Raw genomic sequence first — 17,635 nt, forward strand, 5'->3', positions numbered from 1 at the left:
AATACTCTTGCTCCACCTTTCCTGGCTGAAGACATGCAAGCATTTACTACAGCTTTGAAGATAAAATGGGTCAGAAAATACAGTTTTGTCCTTAAGATATTTATTCCAGAATTTCTGCTGTCCTGTACTTCAGGAAAACTTCTCCAATTCTCCTTTAAGATGCTGAGCAGTTTACATCCACTAAATTAAGCCCTCACGTACAACTCACTCTCACAGTTCACATCCAGCATGAACAGAGTTCCAGAACTGCAGGAGCAAGTAGTGCTTGCTTAGAACAAGGCTGAATTCAACATCATCTCTTCAATAGCTTCAGTGACTTCTTTAGCTCTCCTTGTTTTCTGACCTTGATTCTCCTCACAAAGAAAATTCTCCACTCTATCTGTTCAAACTTCAGCCAATTTCACAGCTTTCTGGCTTTGAGCAATTTTACAATATCTTACTGTGCTAATCCCAGGACAAGCAGGAAGAAAATTTCAGTTCTGATAAACTAACAGTGGAGAAGGCACAGCACTTCTTTATGACAGCACTGTCCCATTCTACAACTGCTTTATTTCTCTGGTTATTTTAACAGAAAGAAGAAAATTGAGCACATTTAATATTGGGGTTTAGCAGCACCGAGATTTTTTTCCCAAAAATACATACAGGTAACAAATGTAACTTAACAGAAATGACAAGTTTTGAAATCCATAATGCACACTTTTAAGCAAAATATTTCACCATAAAAATTCTTCATTTTGAAGCAAAATTAAAAAGAAAAGCTTGTCATTTTTTCAGATGCCAGATTGTGTTTGTAATTCTGGCACTTGGAAGTACTGTGTTCTGCCACGTAAACAGAACAAATCCAAATAACCAGTGCAGAAGAAGAGCACGGAAAAACAACAGATCACTTAATTCACCTTTAGCCCTAACCCTGATACACTAACAGCCTGTGCTTGCTAGCCCAAACTACTGTATGTAAACACCAGTCTGCTCCACTAAGGGTGTGAATAACACAGACCTTGGGGTGCACAAGATGAACTTTTCCAGTGTGATAGTCAAGTTACAGCCCTAGCCAGGACTGGTACTGTGTGCACAAGGTATTCATCAGTGTGGATTTTGGAAGTCTAAGTGAACTTAGGAGGGTCTGCTTACACTCCAAGATGTTCTTCAGCACTTTGGGTACAATCCTGTGAGCCTGGGCTAAGCAGATATACTGCCACATTCATCTCGCCATCTCATCAGAAGCAATCCTGCTCCAAGAGTGCAGTTGGACTTGTGGGATTGAGCCTTGGCAAGCCCACTCCTCATACCACAATGCAAACAGCACACTGAATAGGGTTTGCCCTCTCCACTGCTGGCTGTGAATCCAGTGCTATGCAGTGACAAAGAACACACACACTCCCCATGAAACCCAAAACAGCAACCAGTTGTAAATTGTGGTGCAATTGATGTTGTCATCACTTGTGACAGCTACCCCCACCCACTCCTTTCAGTGATGTAGTCCTGTAAGTTACAGCACATGGTTCTAAAATAGTGATGTCAGTGCACTGCACAGCTAAATGCAAACACACCTGTCATTACTTTTTACTGTTTGCAATAGACTCCAAGTAACAACAATTAAATACAAGGATGTTTATCAATATCTATCTCTTCTATTCCTACTAATGTCATCATATTCAAAACCTTACAGTTAATGGTTGAATTCTTCTAAGATTTCTGGTGGAAAGTTATGTGTCCTAATAGTTACTTCAGAAAAGGATTAATGTGCACTGGAACTAATAACTTTTTTTAAAAAACCTCCTAAATATTTCTCTTTCTTTGTGAATTGCTCCTAACACTGAATCAGAAAAAGGAAAAGAAGTTCCTTTTGCTACAGAAACGTCCAGTGGTAATAGCATATAGAACAATGTCTGCAGTTTCACAATAAAGAGTGAATGGTGTGCTAACCAGTGCAACTCAGAAAGTACTCAACAGGGCAAGGCTTGTCTGTGACTGCTGTGAAGCTTTTAGTTTTTAAATCTTGATAATTTGGCCTAATTTAATCTCCATTTTTTAAAACAGAAATACAGTTAAGAAATATTCTTAATATCCCTCCATTACCTCCTGCAGCTTGATCTCATCTGGTTGGAGGATGCTGAGGACACCACTGCTCTGGACCTCAGGAAGATCCTGCCATAAGTTGAACCTGGAGTTGGAATTTCTCAGCAAATTAATTTGTGGTGGAGCTTTGTTTTCGATTGTACTTGTGGGTTCTGCTTCAGATGGGGTTTCCTCACTGGGTGAAGTCTCCTCAGGGTCTGTCTGTGAATCTTGCAATCGCCTGGTTTCAATCTCCTCGCGCGTAGATTTATCTCGATATTCCTGGTACAAGAGCCCTAGGAAGGAACAAAGTAGATTTGAGGGGATACAACTGAACGAGATAGTAGAAAAGTATTGTGGGAAAGGACAACTGCTTAGCATTAGTTTGCCTCAGCAGAGGTGAGAGATGTCCCTTCCATGCAGAGTGAAAAGCCTGTTACAGTATTCCTACTCCAGCCAGAAGTGAAAACTATAAATGGAAGGCCATTTCTAAATCTGAAGTCTTGTTAAAAATCTGCTCTCACAAAACATTTAGTAACACAATCAGATGAATCCATGACCACTCAGAAGACATAAAAGCACTGATTTGTCAGGCTTGTAAATGTCTTTTAAACCTTGATTTTCTCTGTAATATTACTATGTTACAAGTTATATAGGTTGATGTCTATGTTTAAGTGTGTGTCTGGAAAAGTAATACTGCACACATTGAAATTACTTTAAAAGGAGCAATTTGATGGCCACAAAAATCCTTAATGAGGAAACACTGAGCTGCTGTTACTGGCATTGGTCAGGTGAAACTTTGGGACAACTAGCTACAGTTACTAGGGTTGTTTTGGACTTCATAGTTAGTCATGGACATGTTGCTTAATATCCTGCTGTTTTCCTTCTTAGCTTTTATGATGCTTGAGGATACGAAATTAATATCCAAAAGGTACCTATTTGCTACAGCACTAAGGAACAGGCTCTGAGTTCACACCATGGGACAGCACATCAATGACACCAGGTGTCTTCAAAGTTTCAATTACTAACTTCAGTAGATGAAATTGCACTGGATTTGCCTCCACTCCGATATCAACTGACAGCATGGAAAAGGTAGGAATCCTGAAGTTCACTGCCAATCTTTAGAACATCCTTTGTCTCTCTAAGGGCTTTCAAACTGTCCCATTTTTCTTTCTGTACCATCTGTAGGACCCAGAATTTTAATTGCTTGAATATAAAATGTAATTTAGAAGACATGTAAAGGCAGGAGAGCATAAGCACACTGAGTCACTTTCCTCCCTTAATGAAATTGAAGCACAATTTACATTATCTCCCTTGGTTTATACTTGAATTGCAGTGTAACATGAATGAATAAAGAGAAAAGCCTTTGATGTTAACAAAACTAGCCTAAATAATTTTTGTTTTAATCATTAGGGGTTAAAATTTATCTGGTCACATGTATTCATGATATTTGATCTGAGATTCTGTGTGTAATAAGGTGAGAGACAATGGGATTAAAAGTTTGTCTAAGGCAGGCAGAAACATAGATGTTGTTGCCTATTAAATCTCTGGACCAGTTTCAATGAGGCTCTGTACCAGTCAGTGTTAAAACTATATAGGAAATATGCTGGGGAAAGGCACAGGAATAAGCGCAGCGCTACTGCAGTCTGTGTCCTCTAATCTGTTCTTCCTGGAAAGATGTTCAACACCGGATTAAAATAGCAGTAAGGGTAGCTGTGCCTAGGAAACCATACAGTCTTCTGTTAGCTTCCTACACAATACTGAGCAGAGGAGACTTCCCCTGAAGTTTTGCATGCTGCTGCCACTTATGTAATTTCTCTCTGCGTCAGCTAGGTTTATATGGCTTTCCTAAGCATTTCAGGCTGTTTTTCACCATCAGAGAGAGTTCTGAGGATGTAGCAGAGTGGAAACACTCCTTCAGGTATGTAGCAGAGAGCCTGCTAAATTGGAGCCGTTTTTGGTGGTACTGATCCATATGGCCAGCCTGTGCTCGAGGGCTCTGGGTTCTTTTTGCCCCATAGACAGCAGGAAAAGCTGGGAAGCAACATCCTGCAGCAGCGTGGGCAGTGCTTGACTCAAGGGAAAACACACTGGGAAACTGAAACGTAATCTATTTTACTCAAATTAGAGATAATTATACTTGCAGTGTTTGACTGCAGGTATACAGCCATGTTGTGCTGCTGGCTCTGCCTTGCAAGTAAGAGGATGCTTTGTGTAAGGTGAATTTAGGGTCCTTCATGCAAATCTGAAGAGTAGCCCTTTTTAAAAGATCCCCAAGACTATTTGTTTCTTGCTTTTAAGGAAATAAGACCCAGATAAGGAAAGCTGGCTTTGTTTCCAGGTTGAGCAATACGGGGAGAAAGTAGAAAGATGGTACAGCAAAAAGACAAAAGACAGGTAGATCCGTAGGCAGAAGAGTAGGAAGAAATAAGGAGGGTGTGCTAGCAATGACAAAAGATATCCCTGCTGTCTTTGTCCTAAGGGTCTACCCATATGTTGGTAAAGAGGCTACAATGGGTAGAAAAAGGATGTAGATAAGAGAGAGAAAGAGTAGCTATGCCAAGGCCTTGTCCAGATGGAACAGGAGATGATCACAGCACAGGAGGTGTAACAGATGCAAGGTCAAGGAACAAGGTTTTGACATATTGAAAGGAGACAACATCTAGGAACTCACTGAATGTGTAGAAAAAAAGCTGGGATCAATAGCTGAATGTGACTCAGATGATATAATTATTTAGTAAATGTTTACTTTTAGTAAGTGAACAAGTACAAAATGTCAGAGGCCTTCATAAGCTCCCTTCATTGCTTAATGTCCCAAACTGTCCCTACTGTGACCTGTAGTCAGAGCATGAGTTTGGTGTTATCTGTTGACTTAAGTGTTCAAGACTGATCTTCATAAGGCATGTTTACATAATTTTTATAGTACATAATAGACATTTCCCTTTTTGTTTATTCCATTTAATTTTGCTGTCACAGTCTCCCTTCCCAGCTCTCTTAAAACCTGGGAGGGGAATTGAAAAACTAGTTACTAATTGTGGAAATCCTTGCCTTAGAGAGTTAGCAGCGCTCTTAAAGTAAATGTTATTGCATTGAAAGCTATGTAAAGTCCCAGGAGACCCAGAGAGGTTTTCTCTGAAATTCTCTGCTCCAGTTTCAAGCAAAGAGTCCACTAATGTCTCAAAAGCAGGAGAGAAGGAAGAAGTGAGTGAGCTCCAGCTATTTGATGTAACATTTCTGGTGGGGGTAAACATAACAGCTCAGACTGTCAAAACCCAGTCTCTTCCACAAAGGAGCAACAAACCTACTTGCAGTTACACTGATGTGTGCAGAGCTTTTGCACAGCTTCCCTCTGATATACAGCACATAAAAACATATATGAATACAGCAACTGGGTTGCTCTGAACCACTCCTGGTTTTAGTATTTTTATCTCACCTCTGAGGTGCGCAGTCCCAGTAAACTGAGAGTGTTTTGACACAGCTCCCTTGGTAGGATAGGATCTACACAGCCAAAAGCGGGTAACAGATCTGGCAACGCTCATGCAAATTGTTCACCACTTTCCTCCAGGAGGCCCCAAACTCAGATGGTTTGTCTGCCAGATGCTGGCAGGCTGCTGGTTTCACACCAGCCTCTTTCTCCAGCACTGTCCCAGAGGCATCAGGTGTACCAAGAATCAGCCTTGCATGCCACAGCCTGCAGCAAACAGCAGAGACAGCCTAAGAAGCCTTCTCATTTCTGCCAGGGAGGTTTGCATTGCTGCTTGTGAGAGTTATATGTTCGATTTTCCCATGGTAAGTGCTACATTCCTGCCCTCTGGTTCGTTCAAGTATGTTGATTCTATTTCCTGAAACTGATCAGGAGTGTTTAAAAACAAAGCTTCTATATTCCCACCATAAAACCTGCCTCAGGATGGGATTTAGCTTCGCTGTTGATGAAATCCCTCTGAGGAATGTCACAATTCTGATATGGGAAACCAAGAAACAATCTGTGGAGGTCCTCTCCCCATCCCACAAAAGATAAAGATAAAAAATAAAATACCACAAGAGCAAAAGCTTAACAGTCCTCTCCTCCACAGGCACCCAGATAACCTCAACTTTGTCTTTTTAGAGACCACAAAGGATAAAATAACTTACTCTTGTGTTGAAAGCGCTATGCCAGTGGCTGTTACACTGAATAGATGCAGGACCTGGTGCATACAACTAATGTCCAACAAGATGGGTAAAAAAATACTTTAGGCTTATGCCTTCTGGAGTATGCAAAAACATATTTTAGTAGGAAGTTTGGGGTAGCCTTAATGATTGTTTCGTAATCACAAGAATAATCGTTGTTTATGAACAAGGTTAGGCTGTTCCGTGATAGCATTAATCCACTGCCAGACAACGTGCAAAACTGATTCCCCTAAAGACATCAAAAAGCCACGGTAATGATGGTGAGGGGATTCCCAGCAAGGATAGGGAGCTGGGAACCTGCAGCGCAAGCCCTTACCCCGCCCTTAACTCCCCCATCTGTGCAGCGCTTGTCTCTAGCTCTGGGTTTGGGGTTCAGGGGGCCGGCAGGTGCAGTCCGGCTGGGCTGAGGGGCACCTCTAGGGGCTGCTGTGCCGCCGTCCGTGCGGGGAGCGGGAGAAGCGGCGAAGTTGTGTGAGGCCGGAGCGGCGGCCGGGCGTCCCGCGGTGGGCACGGCTCCTTACCGATGTGCTCGATGAGGTTCCTCCAGGAGTCGGCCGTCATGGGGTGTGCGGGCGGTGCCGCGGCCGTGCCGGGGGCAGGGGTCTGCTCAGCGGCGGCGGGGACCCTGCGGAGAGGCGGAGGCGTCCTCAGAGCGGTGGCGGGACAGCGGCGGGAGAGCGGCCCCTACGCCCGCCCGCGCCCCCGCCCTCAGCACCCCCCTCACCTGCTGAGCTGTCCCGGCGAGCCCTCCTGGTCGAAGGCGCAGGCGGCGCTGAGGGCCGCGGCCAGTAGCTCCATGTCTGGTGGCGGCAGGCGGCTGCCCAGCAGCTCCGGCGGCAGCGGCAGCGGCGGTGCGGGGCTGGGGGAGCCCGGGAGGTTGCCACGGTAACGGGGGTAGGAAGGCAGCAGCCTGCACGGGAGGGAAAGGGGACTTGCAACCGCCCCCGGGGCGCCCCCGCAGCCCGCCCCCGCTCCGGCCCTCTGAGCCCCCAAGCCTCCTCAGAGTCTCTCCTCACACACCCGCTTCTCCCAAAGCGTCCCCATGGCTCTCCCCTAACATCTCTAGACAGCCTCCTCAAATCCCCTCAGAGCCTCCCCTCAGACCTTCCGTCAGGCATCCCCAGAGGCTCTCCATCCAAATCCTCTCATAGCCCCCTCAGTCTCTCCTCAAAACGTTACCAGATTTTCCCCACAGAGACCCCCTCAAGATCCCCTCAGAGCCTTCCCGCAGGCTTCCACCAACCTCTCAGTGCCCCCCTGGCTCCTTGCAGCCTCTCTCCTCCTTCCCACATTTCCTCCGAGGCTCCACGGAGTTCTGCCAAATGCCGGCGGAGCTCCCTCAGCCTTGCCCAAATCCCTCCCGAGACCCTCGAAGTCCGGTAGTTCCCAGACCCTGTTCCTCGGAGCCTTGAGAGCCCCCGCCTGACCCCTGAGTTCCCCCAGAGCTCCTCAGAGCCCTCCCTGCAGACCTTCTCAACGCCACCAAAATCTTTCCCGAGCCCCCGCAGACCCCTCAGGTGTCGTGTCCTTCCCCTCCTCCCCAAGCTCCCTTCTCAGAGCCCCCCACCCCGCTCCCGGTACTCCTGCCCGCAGAGACCTCCTCAGCCCTCCGGTTTCCCTCCAGCGCAGGTCCCTCCTCCGCCGGGAGGCTGACTCCCTCCTCCCCAAGGGCTCCGCCAAAAGGCAGCAATCCCTGCCCCAGAGGCCCCCCACCTTCACAGGCCCCCCTACCTCCATCCCCCCAAGCTCCTGCAGACGGGCTTCTTCCCTCGAAGCAGGGAAGCCCTTTCCTCCGCTCCCTCCCTCCCCAGCAAAGCACCCTCCCCCAGCGAGCACCCACACACCCCTTCCCACCTCATGCCACAGCCCCTCTCTTCCATGCACGGCCACCCCACACCGGGAGGAGGTCCTGCCCCGGCACTGACCTCCCGTCCCTCAGCCCCGGGGTGCAGCGCTGCCCCCCATCCCCTGCGCCTCTGCTTATGTGTGGATGGCGCCGGCTTTGAGGGAGGAAAGGGGGTGGCAGAGGGGGGTTCTCCTGAACTGCTTCCAGATCTGGTGCATATGGTGCATTTCTTCTCCAGGAGTGAAACCCTGAGATGGAGGAATGTAACTGGGAAACTCAGCCTAATCCCTCCTGCCGGGAAGCGCACTCCTGATTACCCCACAGGATTGGCTGCTATTCGCCTCTCCTTCTCCGGCAGGGCTTCGCACCCGCTCGGTCATTTCCCTCATCTCCCCTTTCTTAGCGTCGCTACTTCCATAAGGATATATTCCCTCGTTTAGGAAGTAAGTATCTCAGTACTCAGTAATCTATATCTGTCTTCGTTCAGGTAATTGTTTTTCTGCCTCAGGGATAAATTCTCTTGAGCTCCAGAGTACGGTTACAACCTTGCATCAGTTCAAGTGGTTCTGGACAGGCTGGGTGCAGCTCTTCACCACACGTTAGTAACCCTCAGCAAAAAAAAAAAAAAAAAAAAAAAAAAAAGTCATCTGCACCACATTGCAACTGAGGAGTTAACAGAGGAAAAATGCTCTGCTATTCCTTGTGCTTGCTCTCTCCCTGTTGGATAAATTACCATGATTTTTTTTCTGTATGTGATAAAGCATTTTATGCAACAACGTAAAATTCGTGTGTTGGTCTGCATGTGTAAAATGGCTTCCTTTTTATTGTTTTTATATTGGTTTTGCTAAATTATATGTCAGGTTAGCTTTTAATCAGCACATGACGATATGTCCAGAGAAACTCTTTCAGCTTATGTGAACTAGATCTAGATCTGGCACACAGGAGAGCTCAGTTGTGAAGTCATTAAGAAGCAGAATAGGAAAGAAAAACAGCTGGAAATACTGAGAGCTCAGAGAGGGCTGCGAGTGTGGTCTTTGTGCAGTTCCAGACCAGGAGGTCAGAAGAACCAGGCAACTGAAAGGAAATACCAGGGTGGGGGTAAGAGCTGGAGCATGTGTTGTACTTACAGAGGAGGATGAGAGCCTGAGAGCTGTGGCTGAGATTGTCACTGGATAGATGGTCACTGCATTATCAGACATTAAACGCTGGCCATTAGGGGTTTGAGGCAGCCAGGTGAGTGAGGGGGTGGCCAAAACCTTGTGGAAGGGATTAAGCAGCATCAACTATCTGAAGCTCATTTTTTGGTGGCTTGCTACCAGGGTAAGAATATTGTCAAGGATTTTAGAGAGTGGGTAAGCTTTTAAAAAGCTTTTTAGAAAAATTGAGCCTCTTCAATACCCTGAAATCTGGAAAATCAGATATGCTGTTTACTGTTTTCTCAAGGGTAGGACCAAGAGCAGTGAGGAGTTCTCTCCAGTATTCAAAGTGAAATCAGTATATAAACTCTTAACTGACACTACTAGAATGAACATATATCTAAATATAACTTTTGGATGTATTAACTAAAAAAAACAAAGCCTTTCAGAAGTATGTTTTAAGAGTTTAACAGATTCCTAACCCCTCACATTGTTTAAATCTCAAGGGTTTAATCTGTTGGAAATTGAAATTTCTTCTTAGAAAAATGTCCGGGTCATGCTATGAAAAACATTCATAAATAGAAAGCATCTTCTTATGATCTCATAACTGGTAATTTGATCCTGCCTGTCTTCCCTTTTCTTCACTTTTTCCAACATAATTTTACTTATGGTCTGAGATGAAAACTTGAAAATATCACAGAAAGCAATAATGATAATAAACCCAGTGGAAGCTCTGAGGAGGTGAAACACCAGCTAGAAGTGAAATGCTCCTGGTGGCCATGGCAGGCCCAGTTTATGTTTCTGTGTCTCAGAGAGCTGTTACATTGCATAGCAATGACCAGTACTCTACTTTTCCTTCCTTTGCAACTGTTTCTTTCTTAATTGTAATTTGATCTTTCAAAGATGTTGTTCTTCCTTCCTTCCTTCCCAGTTTTATTCTTCTAACACAGAATATCCATAAACAAAACAAGAAATACTGAGAAATACTTTTTCTCCCAACTAAGGTGACAGAGGGTTCCCAGTACTCATGGGACTGGAACACAAAAATTATATTTAGCAAGAATGAGATATTTTTGTCCTACAAAATTTACTGGGATTTTCTATGTCTTGCTTTTCTGTTTGGGGACAAAATAGAAAGCTTTTAAAGTTTGACACAAAAACTAAAGGCAGGTAAACAAGTGATTCTGTCAGAGTGGTCTGGCGACTGGGATCTTCATGCTGGGGGTGGGGGATCCAGGTCCGAGTCAGAGATGCATTATTCCCTTGCATCCCACATGTTAGTGCCTGTTTCAGGGCAGGTCAGTCTCTTCATGGAGCTGCTCTGCTTTCTCTGTTCACTTGGGAAGGTTCTTGAACATGCTAAATGACCTATTCACCAGATACTACTTTAAGTCAGTCAATACTGAACTATTTCTATGAAGTAGAATAGCTATAAGATGCCTCCCTATTTCCACAATTGTTAGAATTTTGTATGCAGTTTAAGCTGGTATAGCTGCTCAATTCTACTTTTTTTTTTTTTTATTCTACTCCCTGAGGCAAATACCTACCTCTGCTTTTATGCCAGCACTCACTCAAGCTTATCCCATTCACAGTAAGCAAGTCTGGGCAGCTAAACTCTTGGAAAATGATTATCCTTTTTTGGTAGAGCTAGATCTATGTGTGTATTGTCTTACTACGGAGTGAGCTCAAAGTGAGTGCCAACAGAGTAGAGGTGGCAGACGTGCAGATGGATGTCAAGACCATGGCAGTGCCACCTTGGATAATTTTTCACTGTTGTGAAATGGCAGGCTCAGGCCTGGAGAGGTTCCTACTCCACCTAATCTTAAACATGAGGTAGGAGTGTAGAGGAGGTGTACTTTTTTCTCTCACTGTAACAACAAGCAATTTGTTCCAGAGCCTGAAGAGTTTTTCCCCAGTTACCAAAATCAGTACAAACTCATGATGACAAACCAGTTTTCTCACCACAATTCCTTTAATTTATCCTAAAATTCCTTGTCTAGTTGTAGTGGGAAAGAAAGAATCTGGATACTAGAACAATATACATAAATGCCCCATAATAATTCTCCCACAGCACTGTAGAAGCAGCGCTGTGTGACCTCTGCTCTTGTTGGTGGTGACAGAAGCCATGCGATGCCCCAATAGACCAAATCCCAGTTCTGTCTCTGGAACTCTTAGGGTCTGCAAGCATAAAGGCATTGGAAATGATTCTTGGTGGCCATGTTCTATTGACAATGAGCATGATCATGGTTCAGCTCCCTGTGGGCAAAGGGAGCTTGCATATATTCTGCAAAGAAGGGTTTGTGTTGTTGCAGACTGTTTCCAGCTTCACTGTACTGCTGCTGGAAAAGATTTGACATGCTGGCTGACCTAGTCCATGTTGTGTTAAAAATGTGATGATTTATGAGAGTTTATAATTAGTTTATCACAATTATCTCATTTAAGTTACGCTTGAGGGATGAATTCCCAATTTTGTTTTTTATTTTGAGGCACTAGTAATTTTGAAAAATGAGTAATCATTTTAATTAAGATTTATTATGTGTATTTCAAATCAAAAGCAATCCTCAGAATAAAGCCATGCAAAGAGCTTGTTTTCGAATGAAATTTAAATGCATTTTCTAAATGTTGTCTTATAGCAATTTTTAGAAATTATATCTCCTTTTCTAGAAACTAAAAAGAGAAGAGGCAGCCCAGCAGATCTTATTCAGGAAAAATCCCCCAAACTCTTCTAGTCAGTGGGAGTTTCACACCATGAAAGGCCACAAGATGAGGTAAGAAGCACTTTTTAAATCTGAGCTAACCAAATTATTGAGAAGTGTGAAGCTACTAATAGATTTGAATGTTATACCTAGTGAAGGACTTTTTCATACCTCAGTTTCATTCAGGTTCCCTCTGTTCATGTGTATATTTTAACAGTGATTTTAGTAATCGTTATGACTGGGCAGTTTCTATTCCTGATTTTTGACTTTTTAATGGTAGACAGGCAGAAATTCTCATCCCTAGTATTTTTAGATCCTAAAGCCTAGGAACATATCTGTTCTTCTGAAGCTCCTTAACCTTTCATCAAAACACCTTAGTTATATCTGTTGGGACTGGCAGCCTTACCAAGAACTAAAATATTCAGAAATTCTGTTTATGAGATCTTTATGTGCTTCTAACATTTAGATTCTCATAATCATCAGGGTTATCCTTTTACTTACTGACCATCTGCCAGAGACAAGATTTTTTAATATATTAAAAAAAAAATTATCAGACTTAATATCACTGGATCCCTGTTTCCCAATAATTTCCTATTATTGGAAAATATTATTGGATTCCTGTTATTCTCTCCTTCAAGAAGCTTTGCTTTCTGTTGATAGACAAAATGACATTTTGGGATTGCAAGGGTTTTATCTCCTCTGCACTCATGAAAATCCATAGACTTATAGGCCCTTTTCCACTGTCCACAATGAACATAAATTTCAGACTTAGATTTTAGCACCTAAAATTCCTGAGCTCCTGCCCATGGAGAGAATGTGTGTTGTGCTGAGGGCTGAGAGAATTTCTGATATTGTAGCTGTAAAAGTTGCCTGGTCCAGATCTAGGCACTTTCTGTGAATAAAGACCATTTCTGTGATCAGCATGATGAGAAATCCACTTGACTGAAAAACAGAAGGAGCAAGACTGAAACATGGTGAGGAAGAGGTCTACTTCTGGACCAGAGGACTGCTATGAAGAGAGGAACTCACCCACAGCTGGATGCTTCAGGAAATGGTGAACTGGAAAAGACTGTAAAATTTGGCACTGGAGCTAGGAGGAGGGGTGGATTACTAAGATTGTATAAGGAGCCAAATGGTGAAGAGCTTGAGGACCAAAAGGACACTGAGATTTGAGCCACAGGCGGGGAAGTGAGAAGAATGTGTCTGGGAAATGGTAGCCTGAGGAAATTGTGTAGAATTACAAGTTGAGGCTGACAGAAAAAGAGTGCAACAAAGAGATTGATGGAGAACTTGGGGTTCAGGGCATGTCCATATGAAGCAGATCAGATTGGGACACTAGAGGGCAAAGCCTAGAACTTGCACAGCAATGAAAATATAAATGGGCTGAAAAAACCTGGTAAGCAGAGAATGGGTGGAATAGGTGGGCAGGCTGGGATTGGGATCTACATTGGCTATATGCTGAAGGATGCTTTATTAGAATTGTGTATGTTATTGCTTGCTATTCTGGGTGATCCTGTGAAATATGAGGTTTTGACAGTAATGACATTTTAATACCTACAGTGGCTATTTTTACTGAAAATCTATTGTTTTTTAAAATACTTCTCCCTGCAAATATGGTTTCTCTTAGACTTTGTAGGATGCAGATTGCACAAAAAGAGGGATAGAAAAAAACCCCTATTTATCTATCTCTGAAAGAACAAAAATTTGTTGTAGAGCAACAAAATTTAAAGATTTGGTCAACAGGTGTTTGCACCAGCTATTTATGACTTCACCACTTGCAAATTGAAGCACCACTGGCAGCATAAAGAGGCGGTAACGTTAGGAAATGTATTTCATAAGCAGAATGAAACTTGCTCAAATCAAGTCCTTTTGCAATCCCAGTCCCAGACTCTTCAGAGGCTTTTCCTGCTCTTCTGGTTAAATCAGGCTATAAAAGCAGTGCCCTCTGCTGCCCAGGACCGAGAGTGCTGGGCTAAGGGATGCTAACCCAAACTCACATGAGCACCCTTTATAGTGCTGTGCTACTTCACATGTATACTGCTTCTCTCTAATATACGTGTTTGCAGGAATTCAAACGAGCTAGATTCCCTCTTGCTGCCAGAGGTGACTATTTGTATTCATTGTTGTAGTACTTCCATTCTTTGAGCTCAGATCAAATGTGATCAAAGGGTTTTTAGATGGTCCTTGCTTATCTGAATCGGAGGTTTCATAAGCAGCATAAAGAAATAGTTTGCTCTGCACTGGTAGACCAATGGCCTCTATGAACTTTGCAAAGTGAAATTTCACGCCATGTTTCTCTTCCAATGTACCTTCTGCGACAGCTTTCGATGATCTCTGCACAATGGCTGCCACACCGGATCTGGAAGGCCTGATCTCAGCATGAAAGACCATCTTTTTGAGTTCAGCTCCTTCCAGGGCTTTGGCTCTGGTTACTCTGGGAAGCAGAAGTTGTGCTAGAACCTCAGCTCTGATATGGTCAGGACAAATCAGCTGAGTTGGTGGGAAGTGGCTTGTCATTGTAGGGGTTTGGACCTTTGTACAATGGGCAAGAGTGAGAGGAAGCTATGGAATGTTGTGGAAGGCTCTAGAGTGCTTAGGGGGAGCTGGAGATCACATAAGAGAAAGGTAATGGGGAAAAATATAATTTGAGCATAGTTAGGCATAAAAACTCTCAGGAAGTACCTTACGGATGGCCTATGCCCATCCAGAGTTTGGAACACCAGCAATAATATTTGAGGACTTATGTTCAGACATCAATGTTCTGAGATCAGTGGATTACTCTACTATTCTCAAGGTTTTGAAAGACATGTAAATTCAAATCAAAATCCCATCTGAGTACAATGCAGATGACAATTCTTTTTCCTGAGCTCTTTACTATGTTCCCCAGTTGTGTTTACTTCCTGCCCTGAATTATATAGCACGGCTATATGTGAAATGACATCCTTGCCTGTGAAGAACCCATTTGTGTCAGACTTGCTGACTATCTTCATGCAAGGAGAAAGGATTGTGACTGCCCAGCCCTAGTATTGATATGGTTGCTGTAGGATGCTCCTGAATGTGAAGAGATGCAGCACTGCTGGCCCTCAGGGCTGTGGTGATCTGCTCCTGAGAATGTCATGGATCTTCCCAGTCCTGGTCAGAGGTGCCTGTACTGTCTCTTCTGTACTGCTAGCTTCTGCTTTCAGAAGAATGGTTAGCTGACAGGCACCAGATGTATTCTTTTGAGGGGAAATTAAATATATTTCTTGAGACCAACAATATTTTAAATGTATTATCTGCATAATGGCCATTTTTTTCCAAATAGAAGTGAGATACTATTGATTACTACAAATAATGGCATTTTTTAGGCTCTTGCATGCTTTCCCAATGCAGTTTTCTAGTGGTTCTCTTATAAATTACAACTGATCTTTTGGAGAAGGAAAGAGGACATGGGTTGAATTTGAGCTGGAACTATGGTCTCATTCTCTGTTAAATCTCCATGCTCAATTTCCAGAGATGCCACTCAGCAGGACTGCCTGCTTTTAGCAGACACATGACTTCGAACCTGTACTGACCTGCCAGGCCCTGTGCACAGCAGCATGATACAAGTTGATACAAGCAACTCCTAGCACAGGCTCATTGTTTCCAGCTCCAGGGAGAATCAGAAATTGCACATTTCAGAGCTGCCTAAGTGCCAGTGTCGGGATGTCAGACTGACAGTGATGATTATGCCTCAAGGAAACGAAGACAGATAGGTTTGACATTGCAGCAGACTGTGGCTGTCTAGTTTCATATGCTCAGTTTACGGCCAAGGGGCAATCAATTTTGGCCAAGGCAATTAATTTATTTAAATCAAACTTGACATTTGGATGAAATTGTTCTGTTGGAGTCTTCTCCACAAGGAAAGGTGCCTGGGAAAGCACACTGTATTACCCCAACACAGCTGGTCTCAGTAATTAGGACCAGATGGTGCAGCAGGATGCATGCACCCTTAGAGGACAAGTGCTTACTGCTTCCAGCTTGAATCTACGATAGAAGGAGGGACTATCTCATAGCTGTACACACAGGAGGTGAGTAGTTGGAGAACAAGTTTGGGAGAAAACCTCAGTTAGATTTGAAAATACAGGGATAGGTAGCTGCTCCTTTCTCTGCCTTGCTGCAGTGGCAAGAGAGCAGGAGTGAGGGCAGATTTATGGGATGTATGTACATTTCTGAGTTATGGGACCAGGGTCTTCTGCTAGACCTTTGTTGTTGAGGGATGTAGGCCAAAAAGGACTACACTGAAAGTCTCTGTTGCTTATCAGCTCTTTAAAGTAAAAAGCAAACAAAAAGTCTGGATATTTTAGAAAAAATATTTGTAGCTACTTCTTCAGCTATAAAATCCTGTTTTCCATGCAGGATTGTGTAACAGGCTTCAGAAGAGGTCTCTGTGAAGGCCAGGAATGGGATTACCCTGATGCTGGGATGTTCCATAACAAAATGCTCACAGGCTCTCCTTATTCTCAAGAAACAGCTTAAGGCAGTCTGCCCAATTTGCTAACACTGCTGGGTGATCCTGCATCACATTCCCCTTTTTTCCATCTTCCCTACTGTCTTCTTGTTCTCCCTTTTTTCTTCACTGTCGTTCCCAAACCCACACTGATAAGACCCTTTTCCCACTATGCTAATACTCTGCTGTATAAGCCATTTAGACTGAAAGCAGCACCACAAGTCAAGGTGAGAAGGCATGGATCAGAGCTACAGCTTACTCCAGCTGTCCTTCCCAAAAGAAGCATTCTCACTGTGACACCACTGACTAGTTTTCAGGAAAGGCATGGGGAATACCCTGCATGGGAACCTCCTTACCTTTGGATCAATAATTCATCTAATGTTGTTGGATCAGAGTTTGCTGGAGATGGTGAACCTGTATCTGATAAAACATTCAGAGGCTCTTTGATGGGCTCATAGTTTTTGAGTGAACCTGTGTTATAAGAGAAAGCCAAGAGGGTGTTAAAACAGTAATTTTCCTAATTTACCTTTACTGTATATAGTGGTTTGCTAACACCAAAGGCAACAGGAAAACCACAAAACATAAAGGTGGTTACATTTTAGCTTTGATTTTCAAACAAGATCGAAGTGTCATCCGCTTGTGTAATGCAAATGCAGCTGAGAAAAGGTGAAGTTGGATTTAGGTTATCAGTTCTTATGTATGGGAGTAACATTCTCACCACTGCAGGCTGGGTCCCAACATGAGTGATTTTCAGTGCAATTATTTAGGCAGAAAATGTTCAGCTATGTGTGCCTGTTCATGCCAATATTTGGTTTGCCAAATCAATGCTTCATTACTGTTCTGCTTTACTGCATCTGCATTCTGAAGATGTTCAGTTTACTAGATAAATCAAGGCTAGATTTGGTGAGAGAGGAGCTTTACTTTTAATTGCTTCTCCAATTCCCCTCAGATGAACTACTGGTCCTTTCACAGGGAGTCAAAGTTGCATTAAGTCCAAGGCTCTACTGCAATAGTTGGTAGGAGAGGATGCATCTCACTTTTCAAATGAAATCTCCCATTGTTTGGGGCTTGTTGATAAATGGCCTTGCTGGTTTTTTATTAGAAATATTTTGGTCTGTCATAATTCTGTTTGTCTTTCACACTGGTGACAGCACAGTCAGGTCAGTGCTCTGCCTGATGCACCTTTTTAATCAATTTTCAGAGGTAGGGGATGACATTCAGAGTTTTAAGACTTCCTAAAATAGAGCCAAGGCCTTATGAAACA

At 43.6% G+C, this 17,635-nt stretch overlaps 2 protein-coding genes across 10 annotated transcripts in view; one reads left to right on the plus strand and one right to left on the minus strand.

The window, feature by feature from the left end:
- NGEF (neuronal guanine nucleotide exchange factor) overlaps positions 1 to 17,635 on the minus strand; it is a 47,889-nt gene that overhangs the window by 16,598 nt on the left and 13,656 nt on the right. Inside the window, exons 4-7 of one of the 7 annotated variants that reach the window (XM_021544366.3) lie at positions 16,728 to 16,842; positions 6,950 to 7,135; positions 6,747 to 6,850; positions 2,080 to 2,354 (exon numbers count right to left, since the gene is read on the minus strand). In XM_021544366.3, coding sequence (XP_021400041.1) covers positions 2,080 to 2,354; positions 6,747 to 6,850; positions 6,950 to 7,135; positions 16,728 to 16,842 — 680 coding nt within the window. The other 6 variants (XM_021544370.3, XM_021544367.2, XM_021544369.2 and 3 more) reach the window with 6 other exon arrangements.
- NEU2 (neuraminidase 2) overlaps positions 8,420 to 17,635 on the plus strand; it is a 36,139-nt gene continuing 26,923 nt past the window's right edge. For 2 of the 3 annotated variants that reach the window (XM_077785629.1, XM_021544375.3), the window contains exon 1: positions 11,866 to 11,975. Coding sequence is in view for 1 of the 3 variants with exons in the window: in XM_021544374.1 (XP_021400049.1) it covers positions 11,956 to 11,975 (20 nt within the window). In the remaining 2 variants the exon portion in view is untranslated. Of the gene's footprint in view, positions 8,515 to 11,865; positions 11,976 to 17,635 lie in introns of those variants that run through there. The other variant, XM_021544374.1, reaches the window with a different exon arrangement.

The sequence above is a fragment of the Lonchura striata genome, chromosome 10 (assembly GCF_046129695.1).
Source record: "Lonchura striata isolate bLonStr1 chromosome 10, bLonStr1.mat, whole genome shotgun sequence".
Classification (NCBI taxonomy): domain Eukaryota; kingdom Metazoa; phylum Chordata; class Aves; order Passeriformes; family Estrildidae; genus Lonchura; species Lonchura striata.